This window comes from Eschrichtius robustus, chromosome 14, assembly GCF_028021215.1.
Source record: "Eschrichtius robustus isolate mEscRob2 chromosome 14, mEscRob2.pri, whole genome shotgun sequence".
NCBI lineage: Eukaryota > Metazoa > Chordata > Mammalia > Artiodactyla > Eschrichtiidae > Eschrichtius > Eschrichtius robustus.
The window spans coordinates 7,361,182-7,388,895 of NC_090837.1; the positions used below are offsets into that span (position 1 = coordinate 7,361,182).

The 27,714-nt window shown below is 49.5% G+C and overlaps 1 protein-coding gene across 1 annotated transcript; it reads left to right on the forward strand.

Annotated features, from left to right (window-relative positions):
- The first annotated feature begins 602 nt into the window (after window positions 1–602).
- VPS37B (VPS37B subunit of ESCRT-I) lies at window positions 603–27,258 on the forward strand. Its single transcript, XM_068563693.1, has 4 exons — window positions 603–764; window positions 22,388–22,559; window positions 24,188–24,270; window positions 25,007–27,258. Exons 1-4 carry the CDS (start codon window positions 654–656, stop codon window positions 25,508–25,510), a joined length of 870 nt encoding a protein of 289 aa, XP_068419794.1. The 5' UTR covers window positions 603–653; the 3' UTR covers window positions 25,511–27,258.
- Window positions 27,259–27,714: the final 456 nt, after the last annotated feature.

Genomic DNA, 27,714 nt, shown 5'->3' on the forward strand with positions numbered 1-27,714 from the left:
ACACTCCCAGTTTGTAACCATTTGACTTTTTTGTTTGCTTCCCCGTCTGTTAGCTCCATGTAAGCAGGGGTCCTTTTTATTTTATTCAGAACTGTGTACCCAATTCCTCGTCCACATAGTAGGTCTCAACAAATATTTGTCAAATGAATGACTTGGCTGCTCCACAATTCCGAGGAACCAAAGGCATCTAAAGTTGTTTTCCGATAAAGTCCCCTTCTTTGGGGTTCCCTGGGTCAGGCTGTGCTTAGGCTGCAGGAGCTTCCTTCCCACTGCCTGCTTTCTTTGGATCTAGGCATTTCTTTTCCTTGAGGAAAAGGCTCTTATGACATCATGGCGCGCACTCCCGTGCTGCAGTGACATCATTACCGCTGCTCACTGCGTCACAAGCCCGTCCCCAGGTTCCTTTCCCTTCCCTTAGAAGCCCCCTACCTTTCCTCAGACAACCCCCGCCCCTAACACGCCTCCCGCCAGGTGCCCAGACTGCTACGTCACGTCCGCCTGCCCGCGCGGTGATGACGTCACGGCCCAAGGGCTGGCGTCACGTGCCCCCCGCTGGGGGCGGGCCTTCAGGGCGGTGCTTCCGGTCTGCGGAGCCTGGCGGCCAGAGCGGCGGCGGCGGCGGCGGCGTCGGCGTCGGCAGCCGAAACGCGGGGATGGCGGGTGCCGGGAGCGAAGCTCGGTTCGCCGGGTTGTCGCTGGTGCAGCTCAACGAGCTGCTGGAGGACGAGGGGCAGCTGACGGAGATGGTGCAGAAGATGGAGGAGGTGAGCCGAGCGGGGGCTCGAGGCGGCGGCGGCGGGGCCTCGAGGGGGACGCGCGGAGCCGGGGGCTGGCGGCGGGCTGGAGGTGGCCCAAGGCGGAGGCGGTCGCGGTGCCTCAGGTTGGGTTGAGGGGACTGGGAGGAGAAATGGGGGGTGGTCTTGAGACGGGGTCGGGGGTGAGGGGACGGAGGCTGGGGCGGAGCTGGGAAAAGCGTCCTGGGACGGGGCTTGCGGGGGCTGTTGGGGTCCTGAGGCGGGGAGTGGAGCAGGGATTAGAGAGCCTGGAATGGGCATTTGGGGACGTGGTCGGCTGTGGCTGAGTCCGGTGGGGCGCGGAGGGAATGGGGGGGTCGAGACTGGGTTGGAGAGGGTAGAGGGGACGGTAGTTGAGGATTACGGGTGCCTGAGACCGGACTGCGGGGGCCGAGGGCTGGGTCTGGGCGGGGGGGGGGGCTTGAGAGGTGCAGGGGGACTGAGGCAGTTATTGGGGTCTGAGAATAGGTTTTGAGGTGCTGAGTGGACTAGCTAGATAGAATCTTAGGAAAGGATTGGGGGTTCCAGGATGGGTTTGGGGGCCGAGGGTCTGTACCTAAGTCTGAGAGGTAGTTCTGAGATGGGGTTTTAGGGTTGGGCGGGGGTCTCCAAGGTTGGGAGACACGAGGCCACGGACTTACCCAGTTAAGATTTGAGGTGTCCATGTATCTGAGGGATCCTGATGTCAGAGGGACCCTCCAGGGTCTGACTTCATTTGGAAGTGGCCTTAGCAGCGTTATCCCAGGGGGCTCTTCTCCAGGGTTTTGTGGGAGGGGTCTGAGGGTGGCAGCAGGATGCCCTTTCTGGTAAGAGTTGCCCCGTCCGTGGAAGAAGGGAATGTGGTAATTCTAGTAAGGTAGCTTTGCCCCACAGTGTCCTTCCTTGCTGGGGCCAGGGAGGATTCAATCAGTGCTGTTTTTGGGGAGGAGATAAACTGGAGGTCGGGGGCTGACAGCCAAGCCCCACCTCTTTGATAGTGGAAGGGCTGCCCAGTCTCTGGAAGGCGTGCCACCGCTGTTTCTGGAGATCTCACTGCATCCCTTGTGGCGTGGTTTGTTCTCAGGGGTAACTGACTTCACTCTTGCGTTTGCAATGTGTGCTTTCTTTTCTCCTTTTCTCCCAGCCCTTTTGAACTCTTTCCCTGAAAGTCCAGTCCTGTGAGTCTGGGTCTTCTCCAGGCAGGTGGACCCAGGCCGATCCAGCTCTCCCCAGCCCATCTACCACTCCTACTCCTTTGTCTCTGAAGTCTGAGCCTTCCCACGCCTACAGGGCTGAGCTTCTCACCCAGAAGCCTGTGGGGGGGCTTTTGGCTTTCTTTCCGAAGAGGGAGTGATTGTTCAGCACTGAGCCAGCCCCCTTAAAAGGGGGCTTGTATGGAGGTTGCACATTCAAAATCACTGGAAAACCCTCAACAGATCATTGTCCCGAGCTACAGAGAGGCCACTGTAGTAAGATGGTATCAGTCTTTCCATTAATCCACCCCTTGTATTCCCGGGCTTTGTAACAACTTGGCACATACAACTTGCTCTGAGATGCAATTTACCCTATTTATGGTCTCCATGTGGCGCTTTCCTTTTTAGAGAAGAATAAGTGACAAAATCCATCTTTCTTGACTGAATGAGAGTTTCATGTCTCCAAAGAAAGAAAATCTTTGCTTAGTTTCTCTGCTTTTCAGTTGCCAGGAGACCTTTTTGTTGATTGTCAGCAGGCATCTTTCTAGTTTAATAATAAAACGATAGGTATGTTTCTCTACTTGGTAACACTGCCTACAAGTTATTTTATTATATGTGACTATCCAGTTTCGGAACAGAGTACTGTAGTTATATTAGTAGAACATTAATAGAAGTAAACTGCTTTTTAGTGCAGGGAAGATTGTGGAGTCAGGTCATTCTGCTGACTCCGGCTTCACCTGTTTCCGCTACCTGAGAAACTGGAGGTTACTATTTAAAGGGAAAGGTAAATTAATCTAGCAGGATTTTTTTTTGGGCTGGGGGTAAAGGTGACCTTCATACCAGAGTACCCTATAGAAATACTGAGGACCAACTCCTCCTGATTAGACCACGTGGTTAAGTTCAGTTACTCAGCAGAAGTTTGTTCTTCAGGGTGTACTGCTTTTAAAACAAGGAAACTGAACGTGAAGACGGAAATACCTTAGCCAGGCAGCTCACCTAGCCACGGTCACCCTTTGCAAGTCCTGTTACCCTGACCGTGTGTGGTGCGTTTCTGAAGGAACTGGTGTGATGTGAACAACCAAAATTCTGACCATGGTAGTTTCTCTCAGCTACTAATCTTGTGTGTTGGTTTATTTGGGGATGGCTGTGAGACACAGTAGAAGAAAATACTTTGTGAACTGTCCACTCTTGACCAGATGGCACATTTATGATCTGGTGTTAAAGAACATTTGGGCTCTGGAATGATACACTCCAGGCCAGACCGGGCCCCTGCCCAGCTGTGTGACTGCAGGCAGGTCACCTCACCTCTGTGAGCCTCTGCTGGGGAAGGATATATGAAAATATTTATTTCTTAGAGTTGATGTGGGGACTGTGTGAAAGAGTGCATGTTAAGTCCTTAACACGGCATATAGTTAGTGTTCAATAAAGAGTAATGGCAGTTAGTAATTTGTAGTTCTCTTTTTAGAACGATTACTGACAATCATGCATACAGATCATCCTGACCAGTTACTAGGGTCTCATCTCAAGAATCTATAAAGTAAATATTTATTCGGTATTAGCCTAAGAAACATTTTACCTTTCTGTGGTCAAAATGGTTATGTATCTCAGTAGGACTAGGATGAGACAGTAAATGGAACAGGACTTGCACAGCATAGACTCTCTTAACCCTGAACCAAAGGCTTTTTTTTTTTTTTTTTTTGGCAGAAGGAAGTGTTTTAAATTGTAGAGTAAGGCTTCTTCAAGCCTGAGGGGCTATTTTGTGGCGGCTGGGAAGTGTGGCTAGGTTTTGAAGGCATTCACTGTTAGGTTTAAATACAGCTGTGCATTATGCTTCACTTACATCGTTTTAATTGTGGCATCTGAGCTTTAGTCCAGCTCGAGACTAAATTCAAATCATGCTGGAGCTGCAGACATTCTCATTTTCCCTGCCCGTGGGTTTCTCTTTTCCTGTTCCTCCTGTCTGTATGCAGTTCTCTAAATGTAGTACATCCCTTGTGATTGTAGGTTCTTTCCTTTTGCTCTGGGCTGATGGTTGTTATGTACACGTTTTTATTTTTATTTAAAGTTATTTTTACATGGCAGTGGAATGTGCCTTTCTCTATGTGTCCACATTAACCCCATTGGGCTTGCAGGGCACTCCCTTAAAAGGAACCGTCGCTTAGGGGATTAGGCAGCTAAGCCGGACCTCCTGGGTCATTTCTCCCAGCGTGCCATCTGAGGAAATGCTGATTGGTTGATGTTAACTAAGGATTCACTAAGGATTCAAATTCAGGATCTTTGTTCCTGGGGCAAGTGAAACTGCCCACAGGCAAAAACTCTGCGGGTCTGAAAAATAGATTGTTTTGTGGAAAGTAAAGAGTCTGGTCTGGAAGAAGCTGTTTCCCTGAGGCGTGTTCTGGTGTGATTTGTGTGGGGCTTCGAAGCTACTGCATGAAATCACAATGGTTCATTGAAATGTACCGACCAGGGACTGCTTCCTCAAACAAGCTCTGAACGCTGGTGGGACTGGTTTTTTTTTTTTTATAATTTTTTTTTTTTAATTTACTTTTGGCTGTATTCGGTCTTCATTTCTCCTCAAACAAGCTCTGAACGCTGGTGGGACTGGTTTTTTTTTTTTTATAATTTTTTTTTTTTAAATTTACTTTTGGCTGTATTCGGTCTTCATTTCTGTGCGAGGGCTTTCTCTAGTTGCGCCAAGCGGGGGCCACTCTTCATCGAGGTGCGCGGGCCTCTCACTATCGCGGCCTCTCTTGTTGCGGAGCACAGGCTCCAGAAGCGCACGCTCAGTAGTTGTGACTCACGGGAGTAGTTGCTCCGTGCCATGTGGGATCTTCCCAGACCAGGGCTCGAACCCGTGTCCACTGTATTGGCAGGCAGATTCTCAACCACTGCGCCACCAGGGAAGCCCCGGGACTGGTTTTTAGAAGCTAAGATTTAAAACCCTTTTGAGTGTCTGCTACTGGAGTTTGTTTCTGTTCGTGTTGTACAATCATTATTGTATATATAAAGGCTTCAACTTTTATGTTTAAAACTTCTCTTCCATGGACCTATGACTTTAACTCTTGTGTAAAAAATTACTGTGCCCCAGAATATTTTCTGAAGTCCAGTATTATCTGACTTTTTCTTTCTAAAGAACCTGAGAGTTTTGTGACTTATTTTAAACTCTGCTTCCACTGTAAAGTGAGGATGGTAACCATGCCTGCCTTCTAAGGTTCTTGTGAGGCGAAGTGGAATAGCAGGCGAAGTCAGTAGAGGCCAGCCCCCTTTCTTTAAAGAGATTTTCAGAATTGTTAGATGGTCTTAGGTGAAATCCGATCCCTTATTTCGTTTAGTTGTGGTCTCCTTCTTTTGTATTGATCAGAAGCGCAGTGGGGGTGGTATATTACAGAACTGGCTTTTGATACCAGCAGTGTGACCTTTGGCAAGTATTCCGTCTTTCCAATTGCAGTTTCCTCATTGAAAATAAAGGGGATAATAGCAGTAAGCTACTCCATAGGGTTGAGGGTTGCTGGGTGGACTAAGTGAGATAAGCCTTTAACATGCTTATCATAGGAACTTCCCTGGTGGCCCAGTGGATAAGACTCCATGCTCCCAATGCAGGGGGCCTGGGGTCCATCCCTGGTCAGGAAACTAGATCCCACATGCATGCCACAACTAAGGAGCCCATGTGCCACAACTAAGACCCAGTGCAACCAACCAGTGAAACAAATAAATGAATCTTTAAAAAAAAAAAAAGATGTTTATCATGGTACCTGGCACAGAGTGAACACTCAGTAAACTGTTATTATTCAGTAGTCTTGCCAAAACTGGAAGGCATAGTGTCCTTTCTGCCATTTCAAGAGATTCCATTTCGTTTAAATGCTGCGGAGCACTTACCGTGTGCGAGGCATTATAAAGGATAGAAACATGAATAGCATATACTCCCTATATCATAATCTAGGAAAGAAACCAAGTACACAGACATCAGCACAAGAGAGAATAAGAGGTAGGGAGCTTCAGTTTGGGGAGATGAAAAAGGTTATGGTGGCGATGGTGGCACAGCAACGTGAGTGTACAGAACACCGCAGGAAGCGTGCACTTAAAAATGGCTAAAGGGGTCAATTTCATGTTTTGTATATTTTACCACAGTTTTTTTGTTTCTGTGTTTTTTTGGAGAGAGGGAGAGAGTAAGAAAAAGGCCACATGTGAATTGTAAATGACATTGAAGTTCAGATGAGAGGCTTTCTGGCTAGATTAGGTTCCTAGTGCAAGAGATGGACTTTGATAGGCAAGTAAGATTTAAGAAAATAAATGATCAAATACAGTAATTCCTATACCAAATACAGTAATCCCTATACGAGGGTGTGGAATGATACAAGAAACATCTGTGTACCTGCAAGCGGCTGTGGAAGAAAACACGACCAAGCCAGAGAAGAGCCCTCTGTGCTCCATCCTGAACGTGATTCCCCACCCCCCAGGGAGCCACTGTCTTGAATTAGGTATTTATTTCTCTAAGTAGTATTTTGACAAAAGTGGGGGCCCACGAAGGAGTGACAGCCTGAGCACGGCACTGAGCAGGAAAGCAGGGGACAGGTTTTATGACTCGTTGAGTTACCAGATCAGATATGCTTGTGCGAAGGGAAGTGATAGGAAATAAGGCTGGCGAGGCGGAGAGTCAGGCGAGAACTCAATGGCGGTTCCTTTGGTAGCACTGAGTTTCCGTGACTCTTTGGAGCAGGGCAGCAGTGTGACCAGAAGAGCACTTTAGGAAGAGTATTTTGGCGGCAGGGTGTGGGCGGGAGTGGCATGGGGAGGTTCAGGAAGACCAGGTCAGAGGTGGAAACGGAAGGGCAGGTAAGAAGAGGTTAGGATTTGAGCTAGAGTTCTGGGAGGGGAGTTGCAGACCAGCTGGTTGGACCCCTTCACACCATGGTGCCCTTGTGGAGCTGTCCCTCCCCCTCCCCTGCCCACCGAGGGACCCCATCAGCTTTGCCTTCCAAATGCTCTCCCCCCGTCAGTCCCAGACACACGGTCCCTTAGCCTCTTTGTATGCCTCCTCGGTGGAATTTGAGACACATTTTGTAAGTCCCTTGCTTCCCTGTGTCCCCGACTGGCCTGGGGGTTCCATTTTATCACATTTATTTTTGTGTCCTTGGCACCCAGCACATGCCTGGCACACAGGATGTGCCCAGTTAGTGCTGCTGAGTGAGTGGAGGTAGCTGGGCTTTGAGTGGAAGTGAGAGGGTGGGCCAGAGCGAGGCTGGAGGAGGGAAGAGGGGGTCCTTGAGACCGTGGTGGCCTGGGTGTGGGGGACAAGCAGGGCAGCTACATGACATCGTCCGGCAGGCAGCTGAGAGTGCAGTTCTGGAGCTCAGGGGGATGGTTTGCTTAGAGATACAAATTTGGGGGCTGACTTCGTCCAAGCACTTGTGGAAGTCAAGGAGAATATAAAAGTTTGAAAAGCCATTAGGAGTAATTGGGTTGGGAGAAGGAAAGAGGTGCCACGGAAGGACACGGGTCCGATGACTCGACTTTACAGACAAGTTGACATCCTGTTGCAGTGCCTGTACCGTACAGACTAGTCAGGAGGAACCCAGAAACAGGCTGCACTGGTTGAACCTCATTGTCGTGTGCAGAATTGAGGTGCTCTTGAGCTAAGCCAGCCTCGTTGTAGATTTGGCTTTTATCACAGTGTTTGTAGCGGAACGTTGCTATGGGGATCATGCCAGGTAGCAGTGCAGGGTTGCCTCTAACGACCTGTGCGTCAGCCGCTGCTCACAGATGTGATCGCTGAGGCTCAGCACATGCCGGGGCAAGGGTTCTAGCTGGTTTATTTCCTTCCTCAGCTTTGTGGGGTTTCCACATCCCATCACTATTCAGGAAAACCATCTTACCCAGTGGTACAAAGACAGAGGAAAGTTCTTTGTAGAGTTACTTCATAGGGAAGAGTGAAAGTAGAGCAGTAGATGGAGTTTTGTGGTCAGTCGGTTACCTCGCAGTGCGTCAGGGGAAAGCTTGTCAACGCATTTCTCATGGAACTGTGAGCAGCGTTGGTCATCGTACCAAAGAGTGCACGTGAAGAGCAGATGTTTGAATAGCTGTTATATTACAAGCAACGTCATAGTTAATAAAAGGCTTGATTTGAAAGAAACATTATCTCCGAGGTTAGCTAATGGCACCTTGAGGTTATATTCATACCCATAGCCCAGGGCTGAGGTTGGCAGAGGGACAGTAAGTGCTAATTGGTGTTTGCCGTCAGACAGCGGCTTTCATTAATGTGAGCACAGCTGAGGTGGGGTAAGTTTATTCATTTACTCAACCTTTATGGAGCACCTTGCGTGTGGGGCGCGGGGTGTGAAACCGCTCAGCCAGAGTTTTCATCTTGTAGGATCTCGCAGGTATGCAAAAGCCAGTTTCAATGTATGGGTGCAACAGTAGGGGTGAGGACGTGCCCTAGTGGGAGGGAGAGCTGGTGAACCTTTGCAGGGCTCAGGGAGATCCCTGGGAGTGCTTCCTGGAGGAGATGACTCATGAGCTATGATTGGAAGGGTGAGTTAACCAGGTAATGAGGGAGAAAGACTTCCAGGCTTGGGGCTGGGCTGCGTGAACAGAGGCACAGAGGAGAGAAGCAGAGCTTGTGTGCACAGGAATACTGCAGGCCTTGCTGGAGGGGCCAGGGCAGGGCGTGGGGGGAACGAGGCCAGAGAGGCGGGCAGAAACCAGACAGCCCCATGTTTCCTGAGAAAGCTTGGGCTTCACTCTGCAGTCAGAGGATTTTAAACCAGGGAGTGGTGTGGTCATACTTGGCGATTTATGTAGATGATTCAGGCAGCCAGGAGAGGATGGATTTGAGGGGGTAAGACCAGAAAGCGGGGAGATCAGTTAGAAGGCTGAAAGAGGATTGAGAAGAAAGATTTTCAGGCAGCCAGACTCTTTGACTTGGAGGCTTACACCAGACTCATTGCACAGCCTGCTGAGTCTGGCTTTGCACGCAATTCAGATAACAACACGCTTGGTCCTATGGCTAATCTGTCAGCGGCAGATTTTTTAAAGGGTGTAGGGAAAAACTGGTAGAGCCAATTACACCATCCAGAAATACATGAAGCTGCACAAAAAATGCAAGATCAGCTGTTAAGCACAGGATTTGGGTTGCTGGAAGACTTCGGACACGGATTAACCTTTCTAAGTATTGGTTTCCTCATCTTTAAAAGGGGAGAATTAAAATACTGTCCTCATGAGACTTTGGAGGATTAAATAAGATAATGTTTGTAAACTGTGGAACACAGTGCATGACCATGATAAATGCCCGTAAATGAAGCTGCGACGGTTGTTAATGAAGTGGTTGAGGCTGTTTGGTTTAGGGTAGTGCTTCCCTAATTCTCTGATTGTTAATGGCGAGTACAGTAAGAGGGCTCTGGTAAAGAAATCGGGGGAATCTGGTTAAATAAGAGGGGTTTTGCTTTGCTTTGCTTTGTTTGGTTTGGTTCTTACAGCTAGTGTGTGTTGTAGTATTTCCCACACTTACTCCATCGCCGAACTCAGTCTGGTGGGGCTAGGTTCCCCGGGGCACACTTGGGCAAATGCTTATTTAAGGACATAAATGTACCCATCTGCTTCCATGGCCCGGGGGTATTGGTTTTTCATAGACCCACTGTAGTTACTTGATATTGATGATTCTGTCTCATCAAAGGCTGTCCTTTGTGCTCTCATGTGCTCTGTTTAAGAAGGCAAGGAAGGAGACTTCCCTGGTGGTGCAGTGGTTAAGAATCTGCCTGCCAATGCAGGGGACGCGGGTTTGAGCCCTGGTCTGGGAAGATCTTACATGCCACGGAGCAGCTAAGCCCGTGCACCACAACTACTGAAGCCTGTTCACCTAGAGCCTATGCTCCGCAACAAGAGAAGCCACAGCAATAAGAAGCCCAGGCACCGCAACTAGAGAAAGCCTGTGCACAGCAACGAAGACTCAGTGCAGCCAAAAATAAATTAATTAATTAATTTAAAAAAAAATAAAGCAAGGAAGTGTATATAGTATTTAAGATTTCTGATCCCAATTGATCAAACCTTTAAAAAATGACATTTTTAACATGTTTATTATAGAAAAATTTAAAAATACAGAACTATAAAGAAGAAAAATATAATCACATGTAATACCACCGCTCAGATAAACACTGTTAAACATTTTATACATTTTCTTTATGTGTTTTCTGCCACTAGGATCATTCTGCATGTAGAGTTTTTGACTTCTTTTTTATCTAAATTTATGCTCTGGGCATTTTCTTATTTTTTGTCAGAAGATCCTTACATGACATGATTTTTAGTGGCTTATGATATTTTATCATGGAGGTATGCCACAATTTATGTGACTAGTCCTTTATTACTGGATATTAAGGTACTGGGTTTTTTCGCTTTCATAAATTATATTGCGGTTAACATCTTTGAACATAAATCTGTTAAAATATCAACACCTAATTTTTTTGAAAATGAGTCAGTCTTAAGTATCTAGGCAGTTCTTTTAGTTAGAACATCTTATTCCCTACATCACTTATAATTGCAGTTTTTTTGTTGTGAAATTTAAGTAGAATAATTTAGAATAACTCATTCTCCTTTGACTAATCCCTTTCTCTACCCACAGACTAAAAAAAAAAAAATCTCGTTATTAGAATAGCATTTTCTCATACTGAATAGAAGATGAATAATTTCAGTCATGTGAGAGTAAACTTTTATCTATTAAACTGAATTCTTGAGTCAGGTGTTGGAAAGTTCATGTCATGATGTATTTTTTTTTTTTTTTTCATGATGTATTTTAAATGTAAAAGCAAAATTGTCAAAAGATGTAGTCTTAGTATACATCTGGGATCTACCTGGATAGGCATTTTCTTATCTGCATCTGTGTAAAGACTATCCCAGAAAATTCACATACATGCTTTTCTTGTAGTTTGTGGTGAAGAGGGGAAAACCCCAAAGCTCTTACTAAACAAGTGAACGCTTTGGTTGGTTGTCTTGGCAAGAAACTACTAATAAGAAAAGCAAAGTTTAGAAATTCTGTCTTCTGTAGGCTGCTTTCTTTTGGGGAGGCGGGGAGGGATCTGGATTTTTAAAATACGGTAGAAGCTATTAATTGACCTCCCTCTACTTAACTAAAGTGTTCCAATAATTGGCATTCTCCATGCCCTTCATCAAATATAATGATTGATGCCCCCCCCCCCCCATCATGATTAGATGCCCGGGCATTTCTGCTCCCACACCACACTTGCGTAATTACCGAGAGTCAAGTGTGTTTTCTCTCAGACCTGTTCATTCTGATTTTTTTCTTTTTTTTTTTAATTTTTGAAATTTATTTAATTAATTAATTTATTTATGGCTGCGTTGGGTCTTCGTTGCTGCGTGCAGGCTTTCTCTAGTTGCCGCGAGCGGGGGCTACTCTTCGTCGTGGTGCGCAGGCTTCTCATTGCAGTGGCTTCTTGTTGCGGAGCACGGGCTGTAGGCGCGCGGGCTTCAGTAGTTGTGGCACACGGGCTCAGTAGTTATGGCTTGCAGGCTCTAGAGCGCAGGCTCAGTAGTTGTGGCGCACGGGCTTAGCTGCTCCGCGGCATGTGGGATCTTCCCGGACCAGGGCTCGAACCCATGTCCCCTGCATTGGCAGGCGGATTTTTAACCACTACGCCACCAGGGAAGTCCCTCATTCTGATTTTGTTGCAGTAATTACATGATTTCATTAAGTACTGTGGCAACCGAGGAACCGTGCGTGAAAAGAGTGAAAACTGTAAGCTGAGTGCTTTGGAAAGAGTTACTATAAGGTGATTCACTAGGGAAAAAAAAGCTTGCTAGTATTCCAGGAGGATTCTGCTCTCATCTTGCTTGTCCAGTGTCTTCAGTTTCCCCACATTAGAAGGTGTGGTCTAGGCAAAGAACTTCTGGAAATCGAGCTAGTGGACCCTTTCTCTAAGAAAGGACCTTTGCCTTAAGTGAAAAAAATGGGTAAATCTTTAAAATTCTATGTGTTTAGTGAGTTACTGCTTTAACCAAACTGCTTAGTTAACCAGCAGCTGACTGGTTCTGATTATATGAAGTGAGGGCTTCTCTGTGTTTTCCTGGCTCACCTGCTGTGAGATTCTGATTCTGTAGGACTAGGCTAGGGCCAGGTGTGCCAAGCCCCTTGCTTTTGGGAGATGAGGGACAGAGGCAGGTAACATTGTGTTCAGCTTGGGTCCCGTCCTGCCTTCTGCTTCTCATCCCTTTCTTCTTCCACCCGGAGTCCCCAGGAATTACAAGGCCAGTGATACTAGGAAAGTAACATGTATTATCGACACCACTATCCACACAAGTCCAGGAAGTGGGGAGATCTTGGTCCCCCCCGCCTCCCCCCCGCCAAATATTAGGAAATACGTCTTCAAGGAAACAAAAAAACAAAGAAACAACGGAACACCCTGGTATGTTGTGCCTGCCAGAAGTAGAAAACAATCAAATCCCGTGTAGCTGAGACCACTTCTTCCCTGGGGCTAGTCCGTTTATTTTCAAGCCCAGCTTTTTGCATTTCCTGTGGTCAATTGCACTTACAGTGAATAACATACTAATTTTTAAGATGCGAGTCAGCTCCATGTGGAAGGGATTGGTCGAGTCTATGTCCATTGTCTGCTACTTTCTGAGGACAGCAAGTTTCTCTCAACAAGAAGGATTTTGGTATCTGCGATCAGAAGTAGCAGTCTTTATTAATCTAATATGTTCTGCTTGTTGAGTGGTTGTTTCGGTGGAACATTTGATAAGCAGCTGGCAAATTTACTTTCCCGAGTAGGCTGTAGCCTTGGAGATGGTTTCACACAGCCCACGAGATTGCTGTATTTTAGAACAGTTTCATAATGTTCTACAGTTCTTTCACTGCATTTTTTGTATTTTCATAGCCTTAATTTTTTTTAACATGTTAAACAGTCCAACTCAGCAACTGTTAAGTTTTTTCATAGAAACTCAGGGAACATTTGGATTGAATCAAGCCACATTGGGTTGTGTTTACAGGTCACCTCTGGGTTATTATAGGCTTGGATTACAGGCTCCACCTGAAAGCCTGCCTTCAAATGGAAGACTGGTGAAATGAGTGCATCACTGGGAAGGTCTTTTCACTGAATGGAAGATGAATTTGGGTTTTCTGATAACCTAACCTTTAGTATTAAAGCCCAAACTCAAATTGCATGTGACTTTGGTGAAATCTACCGTAAAATTAATTGGTGAACTAGATCAAGTGTAGCACGATAAAAGGAGACGAGGTTAACCTGGCTGAATGCGTGCCAGCCTTTTTATCACCTAATCCATAAGCCTGCTGTGTTTAACGTCTGAATGCAACCTGCACTTTTCTAGTGGAAAGTAAAAGGCTAAGATTTCTTTCATTCTGTATCTTTGTATTATATATAACTTTCTATTTAATTTTATTTGGAGAGGAAAAAATCAAAATGAATTTCCCACCAAAAGGAACCAGTGTTTCTTTGAGAAGGACCCATCTGAGTTAGGGGCAGCAAATGTACAGATTGGTCTGGGACATCTTGTTTTACCAGAGAGCAGGGCAGCTGTCAAACCTCTGGAGTATGTCAGCCTAAGAGCCAGCTCGAAGTGTCTCCCACTGGCCATGGACAATTTGAGCATTAGAAAGATTAATGACTACAGCTGATTAAAAATCTGTTACTTAATAATGATACCTCCAAAAAAAGCTTATTGGTCGTTTTTGGAGGTTGCTTGAGCACTAACTCAATCTTCTAAAAGTTGGCTTTAAAAGTGGAGGGGCGGCAAAATCAAACATTAATCCTGCTTTTTTCCTATATAAATTATTTCCGATACTCAAACAGATGAGGCAGAATGCTCATAGAGGAATTCAAGCCAATACATACAAAAGATGAAATTAAAGAATTTTTAGTAAGTGTAGTTACAGCATTGTAGTTAGAGTTATGAAGTTCTTGCCCATTAAACATACATATTAAAGTTTTTAAGGGTGAAATGATATTATGTTGAGATTTGCTTTAAAATACTTCCCCCCCAAAAGTGGGGAGTACAGAAGAAACAAGACTGGCAAATGTCGCTAATTGCTGAACCTGGGAGAAGGGCGCACAGGGATTCATTATACTACTTACCTCTGCTTTTGCTTTCTGTTTGAAACATCCTAATAAAAGGGTAAATGAGAGGCATAAATAGAAATGAAATTTAGGTGATTACTGGAACTTGAAAATAGAGAAGTGGTGGTAGACTGGATTTTGTGTAGTAGGGTAGATTCTGTGGCATAATTCATGGTGTAATCCTGTAGAAAACACACCTGGAGACAAAATACCCTAACTCTTAATGTCATACCTCTGGAGTTACTTCCTGGCACTTGTGACTTTGGTGATCTCTAAAACCTCCCTAAGACTGCATTTCCTTTTTCCTGAGTAAAATGGGGACAAATCTGTCTCACCCTCGCTGAGAGGATTAAGGAGATATAACGCATGAAGGGACGGTGGCAAAGCGCCAAGCACGCGGTGAGAGCTCAAGAAATGTTCACAGGTACTGTTGAACTGTGTCAGGTGCTGGCGAGAGTGAAGCTGTCACGTCACCACCAGTAACTTGTCTTACTTAAATCTTTAAGTTCGCATCTGTTTGATTTTTTTTTCCCCTTTTTCTCCCCTGAACCATTCTTTTTTAAACTTTTTATTTTATATTGGAGTGTAGCCGATCAACAATGTTGATAGTTTCAGGTGTACAGCAGAGCGACTCAGCCGTACATATACATGTGTCTGTTCTCCTCCCCCGAGCCTTTTCTTTGAAGAGCAAATGCAGTCAGGGCTACAGGCTGCAGTACAGGGTGAACGGCGCCCTCTGGCGTTAGGCCCTGGGAGCTGAACCCCGCCCATCTCCGTGGCGGTCTTGGCGCGGAGACTTACGCTCAGGAGGACAGACTGTGTTCTGGTTGCTGCCCTCCCAGAGCCTGGCGTGTAATGGTGCTTCTTAAGTATTTTTTGAATGAATGAATGAAACGCGCAAGCCGCTGTGTTGGAGCATGTTGCGGTGGCTGTTATGAGCCATACATAGTCTAGGTACTGGAGTTCATTGAGTGTCTTAAAAAAAAAAAAAAAAGATGTGTAAAGTATTGTGGGTTCCAGGCCATCACAATCATAAACATTACTCCCACATTCTCGTAGGCTTTCCAAGAGGGCTGAATTTCAGCTCAAGAGAAGGGATTGTGTGACGCTGACCCACCTCTAATGATTCTCCACGTATGTGTTGCATGTCTGATGTCTACGCAGTAATGGGTAGTTTTGCTTTAGAGCAATCACTGTCATAATCTTAATTTTTTCCCTTTATGCTTTGCTTCCAAACTGTGATCACTCCTGTGGTGAAGTAGGGGTGCAGATAGTTTCACCTGGTTGGTTGTAATAACGAGCATTAATCTATGATGTTACTGTTTAAAAATTTATTATAGACATTCAAAGAAGCTAATCTTCAGAACAGCTTAGCAAGGTTTTAACAACTGACAGGTAGTGGCCTGAGGCCCAGCAATCAAGAGTCCTCCAGATTGAGTTGAACACATATTTAGCAGTAGGCATGTGTTGGCCTGGGTACTGTGCTGGGTTCTGGGTATCGGGGAGTGAACAGGGCTCAGTTTTCCTCTTAAGGGGCCTGAGGTTCTCATCAGAAGGGTGAGCGTGAGCTCAGACGCCATTGTATTTCATGGGGAAAGCCATTCCAGTTCTGTCAGTCAGGCCTTTGGCGAGACACGGCACTCAGCTTGGGCAAGGTGGGTGTAGACGCCCCCAGGACTGGTGCAGGACTGGCCACAGGTGTGCACTTCTCAGCCCCAGGCCTGAGGGATGGAGCTGGGTGTGGAGAACGAGAGAGGGGGCTGCTTTTGATTGGGGTGGGGGGTTTGGTCACCTACAGCGACCCCAGAGGGAGGGGACCCAGAGAACCCCCTCCTCATTTCACTCTCGTCCCACCCTCAGTCCCCATCGCTGAATCCAGCTAGAACCAGAAGGCAAGGGGCCTCGGTGGTGGATGTGGATCAGCCAGTTGGCCCCTGGGGCACAGAGCAGGATGGAGAGGGGATCTCAAGGAGAGATGGAAGATTCCAGCCCTGGATTAGTCCTCTGGATGCCAGAACACATTACACAACTTGGTGGCTTAAAACAAGGCAAATTTATTCTCTCACAATCCGGGAGACCAGAAGTCCTAAATCAGGGGTGTCCATGCTCCCTCCAGAGACTCTAGGAGAGAATCCGTCCCTTGCCTCTTCCAGCTTCTGGTGTTGCTGGCCTCCTTGGCTTGTGGCCGTATCACTCCATTCCCTGCCTCTGTCTTCACATGACCTTCTCCTCTCTCTGTGTTCTCCTCTGTGTGTCTTGTATAAATCCACTGGCCATTGGATTTAGGACGACCCAGGTAATCTAGGATGATCTTTGTCTTCTTTAACTTAGTTACATCTGCAAAGAGTCTTTCCCCAAATAAGGTCACATTCCCAGGTTCCAGGGATTAGAATGTGGACATTTCTTTTGGGGAGCCACCATTCAGTCCACTACAAGCACCCGTCACTCGCAGGAGAGTTAAAACGCCATTGTGATACCGTGATAGCTGTTGGTGTGACTTTGTTTAATTTGCCTTCAGTCGAGGGGCACTCCGCGAGGGCAGGGTCCGGCCTGCCTCGTTCGCCCCTGTGTCCCTCGCCGGCCCTGCCCAGGGTCAGCGCGTAACAGTGCCTCAGAAAATCCTTGTTTGGATGAATGAATAAACAGATGAACAGACAAGCACCATGAACTACAATACAGAGTAAAACCAGGGGTGTGCTCTGTGAGGCCACAAAAAGCTCAGATGTCACTGTGTGCTGAAGGAAAGCCAGTTCATTTATATCAGTTGGGTCTCTGGCACGACAGGGGGCGCTCAGCTTGGGGGAGTCGAGGGACGTTTAGTAAAGCTGTTCTTTACAAGGAGACGGTGGGTGTAGACCCCTCAGGGCTGGTGCGGTTCAGCTTCGAGCCGAACACTTGCAGGGATGGATCGAGCGGTGTGTGAGTTGTGCCTCGGAGAGCACCCGGCGATCAGGCAGCGAGAGCGTGTGTAGCTTTGCGTGCGGCTCTCGGAGTCGAAAAAGGCCCAGAGCCACAGCCAGGGCAGGGGTTTGAGGAGGGGCGTTATATATAGGCCGGGGAGCAGCGTGAGCAGAGTTGTTGGTGAGGAGTGTTTTATCTGCCAGATGGAATGGTTACTTGTTAAATAAAATGGGATCCTTGACTTTGTACAAATACTAGGCCTCTGAGCATGGCAGTAGGTGAGAGGGCAAACCTGTGTTTTTTTGTTTGTTTTGTCTTTTGTTTTTGGGCTGCACCTCGTGGCATGCGGGGATCTAGTTCCCCAAGCTGGGATCGAACCTGTGCCCCCTGCAGTGGAAGTGCAGAGTCTTAACCACTGGACCGCCAGGGACGTCCCCCAAACCTGTGTTTTTATCTCAGTTCCCCAGCCCAGATTCTGTGTCCTTACTGGGTTTTGAGCATTTAAAGGACTTCAGTACGATCAAGAATTTGCATCTATTTTGTTGAAATTTGCTAACATAATTCAATAATGTCATTTACTTTGTTATGATAAGGATTATATTATAGTGTAAAGGGGGAATAAGGGACTACTCCGAGTATTTTTCCATAAAAGATTTAGCTTGGAAACGTAGGCAGATTTGCCCATTGTAGTGTTTATAGGAAGGCACAGTTACAATTATAGTTGAAGGGGCAGACAGGCCAGCTTAAATCGGAACTTCACATTGTGGAAGCATCTGGTTTGGAAAACATCCACTACAGACTCAAACCTTGACCCAGCTCTGGACAGTGGGGCGCAGGCAGGCCCCCGTCCTGGCCCCGAGTGCCTCTCAGTTGTAACTACTGCATGTGTCATGCAGAGGGGGGTTTGTCTGTTTTCCTCCTCACCAACTTTATTTTCTGCCACACTCCCCCAACCCAAATAAATAATGACCTGTGCATTTGAGGTAGAATGTACATTCTGTGAGAACGTCATATAGTGATGTAAGCCTCCCAGGAGAGAACAATATCTCCACTCTGCCTGGACAAGTATATGTAAAAGACCTTGGTTTTTTGTTTGTTTTAAACAAAGGCAGCTTATCTCCCTAGAGCCACTGCCCTTCTGGTTCTACTAATACCTAACAGGTTTTTTCTTTTTTAATTAAAACATAATTACTTTCTATAAATTTATATATGCTTATTATAAATGATTCAAACACTATACACAAGTAGAAAGAGGAAAGTAAAAAAAAAAAAAAGTCACGCCATTGAGAGGTCGCTGTTAGCTTTGGGTGACCGTCCTTTCAGACTGCCCTGCTCACGGATGGACAGATGGGCAGAAATCACTGTATAAGTGGATCTTATTGTAAATGCTGCTATCACACATCTCAGTTTTCTTTGATTTTGAACAGAAAAGGAAACTGCAGTGAAACTGAGTACATTTATAAAAATGTTTCATTACCACAGAGAGATTATTTCCTGAAAAGATTTCTCTATGGTTAAGAAAAAGAATCATGAGAAACCATCAAGAGGCTGGGACCCAGTTTTCAATTTCAGGGTGTATGGCTCCGCACGAGGCCGCCTCTCGCGCGAGTCCTCGGATCAGTAGGACGGGGGGTGGAGAGTCAGACCGCGCATCACCCAGCGTGGCTGCCACTTAAGCCTTGCTGAGTGTGGTGGGCATGGTGCCCCGAGTCCTTTGCAAACGATAGAACAAGGCTGGCTGCTTCCTCCCAGTTTTCCTCAACTGGGATGATGAAAAGGAACGTTGGGGAGGAAGGTCTTTCTCTAATGCAATATCAAAGGCGTGTTTGGGCGCTGATGCTTGTGCTGGAAGAGCTTTATCAGAGGCTTGAGAAAGAGGCTTTTCCCCACTTCAGCCTACGCCCTGGCCACCGCTCCCGCCACCACTGTCTCCACTGTCCGCCTGGAGAGGGTGCGGGTGTGCCCTGGGTGGCCACTGAGAATTTCCTGATAGTCTTGTAAAAACATCTGAGTACCCGGGGATAGAAAGAGTACAGCCAGCATAACGGTCGTCTCCATCGGTTGGAATTTTATTTTGCCTCTGCATTCTGTGCATGACATGTTGTAGGAGAAGTGATTCTGACCTGACTTGGACCCCAGGAGAATAAGCTTTATTCGTAGATATATTTTAGGGTGGAACTGTGAGGCAGGGATCACCTGGGGGCTTTGAAAAGACACTCTCTAGGCCTGGGTCCCCTCCTAGAGAACTGGGCTCATCTGGGGCTGGTCTGGGCCTGGGGAACTTGTCAGCGCCCCCTTGCCTTCAGGTAGTTCAGCTGACGCTGAGAACCCCTGCAGTAGGCTGGCACTTGGCGGTGCTAGGACGGTGCACTTCCCTCACGCGATGCCTTTCCAGTGGCCCCTCGGGAGCCCTGTGCTTGTGGTCTGCCTGCGCTGAAGACTTGGGGAAACTCCTGATCGGATGGCCCTTAGATCCAGGACGAGCGAGACCCTCCACCGCAGTCCCCAAGGGTTCCTCTATTACGGGAGCCCGTCTGTTGCATAAAGGATTTGGGGCATTTGTTGCTTGACAAGCACAGCTCATGGTTTTTTTCTTTTTGCCTCTGCATTTTGTTACCCACCTTGTTTGCCAGATCTGGCCTCAAGTGACTGGCTTTTTAGGGGATGAGAGGGTCTCTGATTGATTCAGCAGATCCTTGCTGAGTGGCTGCTGTGTGCTGGCTGTTTGGCACACCACAGATGACAGGACGCCCAGAGGGGGTAAGAGTGAGCGGGCGCACAGACGTAGTGCTCACTGGTTGCCGTTGGTGGCAGGAAGGAAACAGGTGCCGTGACAGAGGGCGGCTGCTGGCTTAGCGACGACGGCCAGGGAGGCCTCTGCGGACACGGCGCTCAGCTGGGGCCGGGCAGTGAGGCGGGGCCGGGGGCCTGCTGGGGAGAGCTTGGCTGGTCCTCAGAACTGCTGGGACAGGGCGAGCGAGGGCCAGGTCACCCCAGGGCTCAGAGATCAGGGCCTGACGAGTTCGGTTCCATTTTCGCTGATTCTCAGTTTGAGAATAGGAGGGTGCCTGTTCCTCTCAATTCTCTGGGCCTCACTCAGGGCCTGGCAAATAACAGTTGCTCGGTAAGTGTTTATTGAACACAGAACTGATTGAGTCAGAATGATGGCGTGCACGGGGCAGTGGGTCCTGACAGTGGCCTTGAATACCTGCCCCTTCCCGTCCATCAGATGAGACCAGTGGGAGCAAAAGATCTCATCAACAGTCTGTTTTATTTATTTATAATTAAAGTTTAAATTTTGAGATAATTGTAGATTCACATGCAGCTGTAAGAAATAACACAGAGATCCTGTGTAGCCTTCACCCGGGTTCCCCCACTGACAACATCTTGCAAAATTCTAGTCCACTCCCAAGCCAGGATTTTGACACCGATATGGTCAGAGCAGGGCACCGTGGCCACGAGGAGCCGTCTTCTTGCCTCTTACAGCCACTTCCCTCCCCCCAACCACGAATCCATCTCCATTTCTGTAGTTTTGTCCTTTCAAGAATGTTGTATACACAGAATCTTGGAGTCTGTGACCCTCTGGGCGGGTTTGTTTCTTTCGCTTAGCCTTGTCCCCTGGATCTTCGTCCAAGCTGCACGTGTCTCAGCAGCTCATTCTTTCTTAGGTCTGCGCTCTGCTCGTGGTGTGGGTGTAGTACTGCATTAAGCCGTTCACCTGCTGGACACCTGGGTGGCTTCAAGTTTTTGCTTACAGAGAAGGGCGTTCTGAACATTCATGTGCAGGTTTCTGTGTGAACATAAATTTTCATTTCTCTGGAATAAATGCCCAAGTGTACGATTTCTGGATGGTACGGTAGTCACCTGTTTTGTTTTAAAAGAAATTGCCGAGCTGTTTCCAGGGTGGCTGTACAATGGCTGGTTGGTTTGTTCTTTTAAATGGCTTAATCGAAGGGAAGACTCTTCTGCAGGACCTCTGCATGCAGTGTACCTGGAGGCTGAGCTGCTGTGGGTAGGGGTTGGGGTGGTGCTGGGAGCCCCCCAGGACCCCTCCAAAGTCTGCAGGACCAGGAACCCGATTAAACCAGGTCTTTCCAGCCCCCATAGTCCTTGCTGGCTGAAAGCAGCAGCAAGAGAGGAGAGTATTTCTACTGTCCTAGTTTTATAGTGTTGAGCTAGAGGCTTAATATTCTATTTTAACTTAAATTCTGCTTTACCCTGAGCCTAATCTTGAGGGCCCTGCCCTGTGGTCCATGCGAGAGAAGCAGATTACGTGTCTGCTGAGGAGAGGAGCCCCCCACTCGGTGCAGGGCCTCCTGCTAGAGACCTGCATCCATGGCGCTTTCTTTGTTCTCACACGTGTGAGAGTGTGTGTGTGTGTGTGTGTGTGCGCGCGCGCGTGCTGGGAATTGTGCACTAGCACCAAAGGGTATGGCTGGAGGGGGAGGGGTTGACGTGGAGGCAGCAAGACCAGGAATCTACAGTCAGACGAGCAAGAGGAAGGAAGTAGCAGCGAAAATAGCCTGGGTGGAGTGGGGTGTAGAAAATATCAAGGGGAGGACAGGATTGCTGGTGTGGGGCTGACAGAGAGCTTCGGAGAGAAACGGGGGCAAATAAGACTTCAAGTCCAGAAAGCGAGGCGGCTGCAGGCCGTGGAGGAGCCCCTCACCAGCAAGTGGAAAGGGGACTGAGCTAGAAGTAAGACACGTTGGTATTTTTGCTTTTTTATTCAAATGTACTTCTGGTTACGTTTCATTAGGACTTCCTCACCTTTTCTCAGACCTCGCATTAACCCCTCTCACCCCTGAGGTCCAGGCGGGCTTCTCCACCCACTCGTGACCTGCCACCCCCGGAAGCGCAGGACCCCTGTCGGGCAGATAAATCCCCGCCCCCAGCTTTGGGTCAGCGGTCAGGAGCTGGGGAGACTCAAGCCTCTGCTCAGACGTGAAGAGCCGGTGTCGGGCGTAGGGGCAGAGTAGAACAGGGCCCCTGAGTGGATTCCTTCCCAGGGTCTCGGGCTTTCGTGTTTGATCTCAAAGCCTGATGACTAAGCCTGAATTGACACCATGCCAACTGGCCCTCCTCTGATAAAAAGTGATTCTTTCACTTCTCTGGAACAGCAGCAACTCGTTTTGGAAAACTCTAGCTCCAAATCTTTAGAGCCGTCCGCTCCTAAGAGCACAATGGCAGTGGTAAGGAATTCCGGTCACAGCGCAGCTCCTGGGGTGAAAGCTTCAGCAGGTCCTGGGACAAAGCCCGTCCTGCAGGCCTGAAGGAGAGGAAGTGGTCTCGCTCTTTAAGAACGGGAACAGCGTCCAAACTAGAAATCGGGGCTGGCGTCGGGATGGGGGCAGCTGCCCAGCCAAACGGAAGCTGCTGCGGTGGCCCTGGGGGTGGGGCTCGGGGCTCACACGCTGGTTCTCATCACCCTGTATGGTCTTTGCAGACGCAGAATGTTCAGCTTAACAAAGAAATGACGCTGGCCAGCAACCGGAGCCTGGCAGAAGGAAACCTTCTCTACCAGCCCCAGCTGGACTCTCTGAAAGCACGTTTGACCCAAAAATACCAGGAACTCCAGGTGCTCTTTGAAGCCTATCAGATAAAAAAGACCAAATTAGGTAACTCTTTTAGGGTGATCTTTCAAGAATAAAGAGCTGAGGCAAGGGTGCATTTTCAAGCTGTTGCACTAACCAGGAAAGAAATGTTATTATGGAACAATTTCAGATTAAGACAGTCATTACTGCTGTGAAAAAATAGTTTATATATAGGATTGTGTCAGTGATTTAGAAAAAGAGACTTGACTACTTTTTAAACAAGACCCTACCTTTTCCAAACAGTATAGAAAGAAAAAAAGGCAATTTTCTGAATTATGATATACAACTAATGTTTTATCCTTGAAGTTAGGCCCTCACAGTTAATGTTGAAAAATATTCATCCCTGGAATACTTTATTTTAATGTCACACTTTACTTTGGAGCCATTATGAAGTGACGCAAGCATTGACTATTGTTGAAGCCTGAGTGCATTGGGGGTAGCTTTCAAGGAAACTCTGAGGTTAAGAGAAGGTTAAAAGGGGAGTTCCCTGGTGGTCCAGTGGTTAGGACTCAGTGCTTTCACTGCCGTGGCCTTGGGTTCAATCCCTGATCAGAGAACTAAGATCTCACAAGCCGAGGGGCACAGCCCCAAAAAAAAAAAAGGAGAGAGAAGGTTAAGAAATCACCCCCTTCAGTGAAGTGTACAGTGACGTCCGATACCACGATCCCTATATCCGTATAACTGCAGTAAAAATGCACTGTTAACATGCCCGACCAGAGTGAGTAAAGGTGAAAAGACGGGCCACACCCGTGCTGGTGGGGATGTGCGGTTCTTCCATTGCTGGGAGGAGTGAGAATTGGAGAAGCTGTTTGTTAGCACCTGCTACAGTGAAAAGTAGGCATGCTCTGTGATTCAGCAGTTCCACTGCTGGGTGTCTCCCCAGCAGAAGCGAATGTTCACTCATGTCTATCAAAAGATGCACACGAGAATGTTCGTTATAGCTTGCTTTGTGAGAGCCAAACTTGGAAACAGTCTAAGTGTCCGTCTACAGAATGATGGGTAAGTCGTGACACTTACACAACTTTCAGTGCCGCAAAGCGCTGAAAGAAATGAACTGCCGATTCGTGCAGCAACACGGATGGTCTCAGAGACGTGGTATTGAGTGAAAGAGGCCAGCACAGAGCACATACGGTGTGAGTCCACTTGTGTGAAGTTCAGAACCAGGCAGAACCCTTGGGTAGTGAAGGTCAGCACCTCTGGGAGTGGGCCTGGGAGCCTGTGCAAACATTCTGTATCCCAGTCTGGGTCATGGTGGTTGGGTTTGTGTGTGTAAAAATTCAGGTGGTACGCTTAAGATGTGTATACTTTATGTATTTATGTAAATTATCACTCAGAACTCCAAAGGAAATAAATTATGGGGTGATTGCAGGGTTAGGTTGCAAGGTTAGGTCACATGCTCAGTAATCGCCGCTGTGTTGTGAGGCAGGCGGGTGACACTGGCTGCGTTACGGCCTTTCCTGTCAGCTTCCTGGAAAGTCAGCTCAGTAGGTGTGACTCTCCTGTCGCCTATCCAGCGAAAGTACACTCTTTCTTCGAAAGGGAAGTGGGGAGGAGACTTGGGGGAGCGTGTCGTCCTGAGGGGCCGGGGGTCATGGTGGTTTCTGAGGGTGTGCCGGTGCCCCTCACCCGATCATGCCTCCTGCTTCTTCCAGATAAACAGTCCAGCAGCGCTTCCTTGGAGACCCTGTTAGCGCTTCTGCAGGCGGAAGGGGCCAAGATCGAGGAGGACACGGAGGTAAATCCAGCCAGCCCAGCGGGACGCCCCAGGGCAGTTACCCGGGCCTGGGCCCAGCTCCCCCAGGGCCAGGCATGCCGGCTGCGCGGAGAGGGCGGCCCAGCCGGTGGGCTGGGGAGAGCGCCAGCCTGGGGGCCAGGGGAGCAGCGGGGGCGGTCTGGTCCTCAGGTGAGGGGTGCACGCTACACTGAATCGGCGCCCGTCCCGTGGGTGCCGCTGGCTGAGTTACCATCTGTCTGCGTCAGCTGGCCGGGCACAGCCTGTGGGCACGGCCAGCGGAGCACCCGAGGCTTGAGCCTCGCGGAGCGATAAGGAAATGAGTCAGGGTCCAAAGTTGTGCAGTTGTAGCCTCGCCGGACTAGGCCGAGTGCTCTGAGGAACCGTCGGGCGGGGCGGCCCTCGTGGGCGCGAGCAGGTTTCTGTCCGGCCGACCGTGTGGGGCTGTCAGGGCGCAGCCAGTGGAGGGAAGGAAACGCTGGTCTCCGGCCGGGGGCTTAGCAGCTCGGGCCCCTCACCTTCAGGCGGGCTCTCCCCAGGGCCCGCCACCTGTCTTCCCGCTCACTCGGCCCGGGTGGGGCGCCAGCGGGGTCTGCGGCGAGCAGCGGCCGGGGACAGGGAAGGGATGCGTGTTGGGAGGAAGCTGGCCCTGCCTCCCCCGGTGCCCTGGGGGGTGAAGGGCGCTTCCTTCCCTCACGGCTGACCTGCCCCGTAAACCGGGTTTCTCCTGCTCCTTCAGAACATGGCAGAGAAGTTTCTCGATGGAGAGCTCCCCCTGGACTCCTTCATCGATGTCTATCAGAGCAAGCGGAAACTGGCCCACATGCGAAGGGTTAAAATCGAGAAGCTCCAGGAGATGGTGCTGAAGGGGCAGAGACTTCCCCAGGCCCCGCCGCCGGCCCCGCTGCCCCCCAGGGTGCCCGAGCCGGTGCCCGCTGCCCCCCTGCCCTACCCCTCCCCAGAGGCCAGCGGGCCCCCCTCCGCGGTGCCTCGGCGCATCCCTCCCCCACCGCCCCCGGTGCCTGCGGGACGCTTAGCCGCGCCGTTCGCCGCCGCCCTGGGCTCAGGACAGGGCCCCCTGCACCCAGTGGCGCAGTGCCCACCGCTGCCCCCGCGCGGGGGCCTCCCCGCACAACAGGGCTTCTCCCTGCAGCAGTTTGTGTTGCCACCGTACCCGCCGGCGCTGCCCCAGAGACCCCCGCCCCGGCTGCCTCCGCACCAGCCGGGCTTCATCCTCCAGTGAGCGGCCCCCGCCCTCCCCGCGAGACTCCCTCGCCGGCGCCTGCTGGCCGGGTCCGCGCGCGCAGATGGGGGCCGTGAGCACCGGCTGCTCGGCCGGGGGCTCTGGTGCTCGGGCCAGGGCGTCCATCTGGTTGTAGAGCCGTAGGTCAGGGGTAAGCAGACGTAGAACCCTGGTTGTGGACACCTAGGCGGTTGTGCGCTGGGCCTCAGCCGGGCCTCCCCGTGGTCGTGCTGGTTTGTCTTCTCGGTGTGATTCCTCAGTCTGGTGTTGAAGTCGTGAGTTTGGGAAAAGGCTCCCCCCACCGCCTCTGTTCCCACGTAGGATTGTGGTCCTCCCGTTGCAGCTTTATTTAATAAGCATGGTTCATCGTTTCTGCTTTATTTTCAAGACGGTTCTGTGTGTCCCAGCCCACCGCCCACCGTAGCCCCTGGTGGGGGTCAGTCGGTGGGCCAGCCCGGAAGGTGCTTACTGAACCCGTGTGGGGCGGGCGGTCCTCACAGCCCCTCCCTCCCCCGAACCTGGATGCTTCAAAGCCACCCTCGGAGTTTGCACTTGGCCCACTGCCACGTCCAGAGGCCGGGCGAGTTGCAGCCGGGTGAGGAGGTGGCCGGGAGCTGGACTTTGCACAGCAAATGACGGCCCCAGCTCCTCCTCCTCTGCCTCCGCCTCGAGCCAGCCCGAGGCTCTCTATGAAGAAATACTCCTCCAATATTTTTACTATGTGTGTAATTTTCCTGTTTTATATTGGGAAAGAAAACTTTTTTGACACTCATAAGACCATTCAGGGAAACTTTATGAAAAATGCACGTACTGTTCTGAGCAGGTTGAGAATACAGATGACGTGAACGCAGTTTCCTTTCTTGCAAGCAGTGCACGGTCGCCCCTGCGGGGGCCCGTGCTGTGCCTTAGCTTACCTGGTGCCAGGAGTGGCCGGCCAGGCGCTGGGGCGGCGTCACCAGCCGCTGCTGCCCCTGCGGCTCTGCGTTCCTTGTCGTGTGACAGGTGGAAGAAAAGCCCACCCACCTTGAACCAGAATACCCTTAGCCAATATTCTCTGCCTCTGACTGGGCCTTGGGGCAGGGGTGTGACAGAGGGATGCCAGCAGCATCTCAGCTCGGCCTGGAGAAAGCCTGCCCCGCAGCTTTAGGGAGGTACCAACAAGCTCTGATGCTCTGGCAACACCCCGGGCTCTGCCTGCCCCCTGGGTTCTCATCCGCACGTGCCATGTGTGCTGGATTCCCAGGGCCCCAGGCGGGGCTGGGGGTAGAGTTGCCGCCCACCAACCTTTGTTGACCAAAAAAGGCCCGTGTGCTCAGTTGTGGAACTCCTGACTCCGGCCTGTGACTCCCCAGCTGGCTGCTGCCCAGGTGACGGAATCCAGGCAGAGCTCACACGGGGTCTGTCCTGGCAGGCCCTGGGCGAGGCCACCAACCTTTGTCCTCAGTTACTGTACATTTCTACTCCTGGACTTGAACTCTGCTGTATCGTAATTGTTTTTAAAGAGAACCGCTGCATAGGACGATTTACTGCCCTGCCAGTCAGGTGGGCCTGTTCACGTCTGTGAATCTCGAGAGTGGTGCCACCCACCCCGTACCTCTGCCGCCTGCAAGGGGCACAGCCAAACGTGTGAGCTCGGCGTTGATGTGGGGGAGGGCCGCCAGGCTGGCCTTGCCGTCTCCAGGGCCACATCTGCGCTGTGGTTGTAAAGCTGTTAAGACCCTTTTTAATAAATAGAGAATTGTTAATAACGGCCCTGTCCTTTATTTGCCTGGGGACCCTCATGACGTGTTTGGTTCTAGAGTATCAGCAATCAGCGTTCCAACAGTGAGGCTGGCCGGTGTGGCTCTTGAAGTTACAAAAACTAAAGGCCACTGAGGTGGCTGAAGTGGCCGCCTGGCCCTAACAGCAGAGTTGTTCTTGATCCGAGTTTCTCACGTGCGTCCAAAGAGTCAGAAGGAAGCGTGCTCCTCCTGTGTCGGGGTGTCTTTGGGATCTTAGCCGCCCTGCCAGGGCCTCAGCAGGGGACTCAGGGTGCCCCCTGGGCTCAGTCCGCCCCGGCTTCTGTCCACAGGGCCAGCTGCACAGCTGATGGAAACTCTACTTAGAACATTCTCTGCTGATTTCAAGTAAATGATACAATCCTGTGGCTGGCATTTTGCTCTCGAGACTCGCCCACAGGTGTTGAAAGGGGACCCATGGCTGAG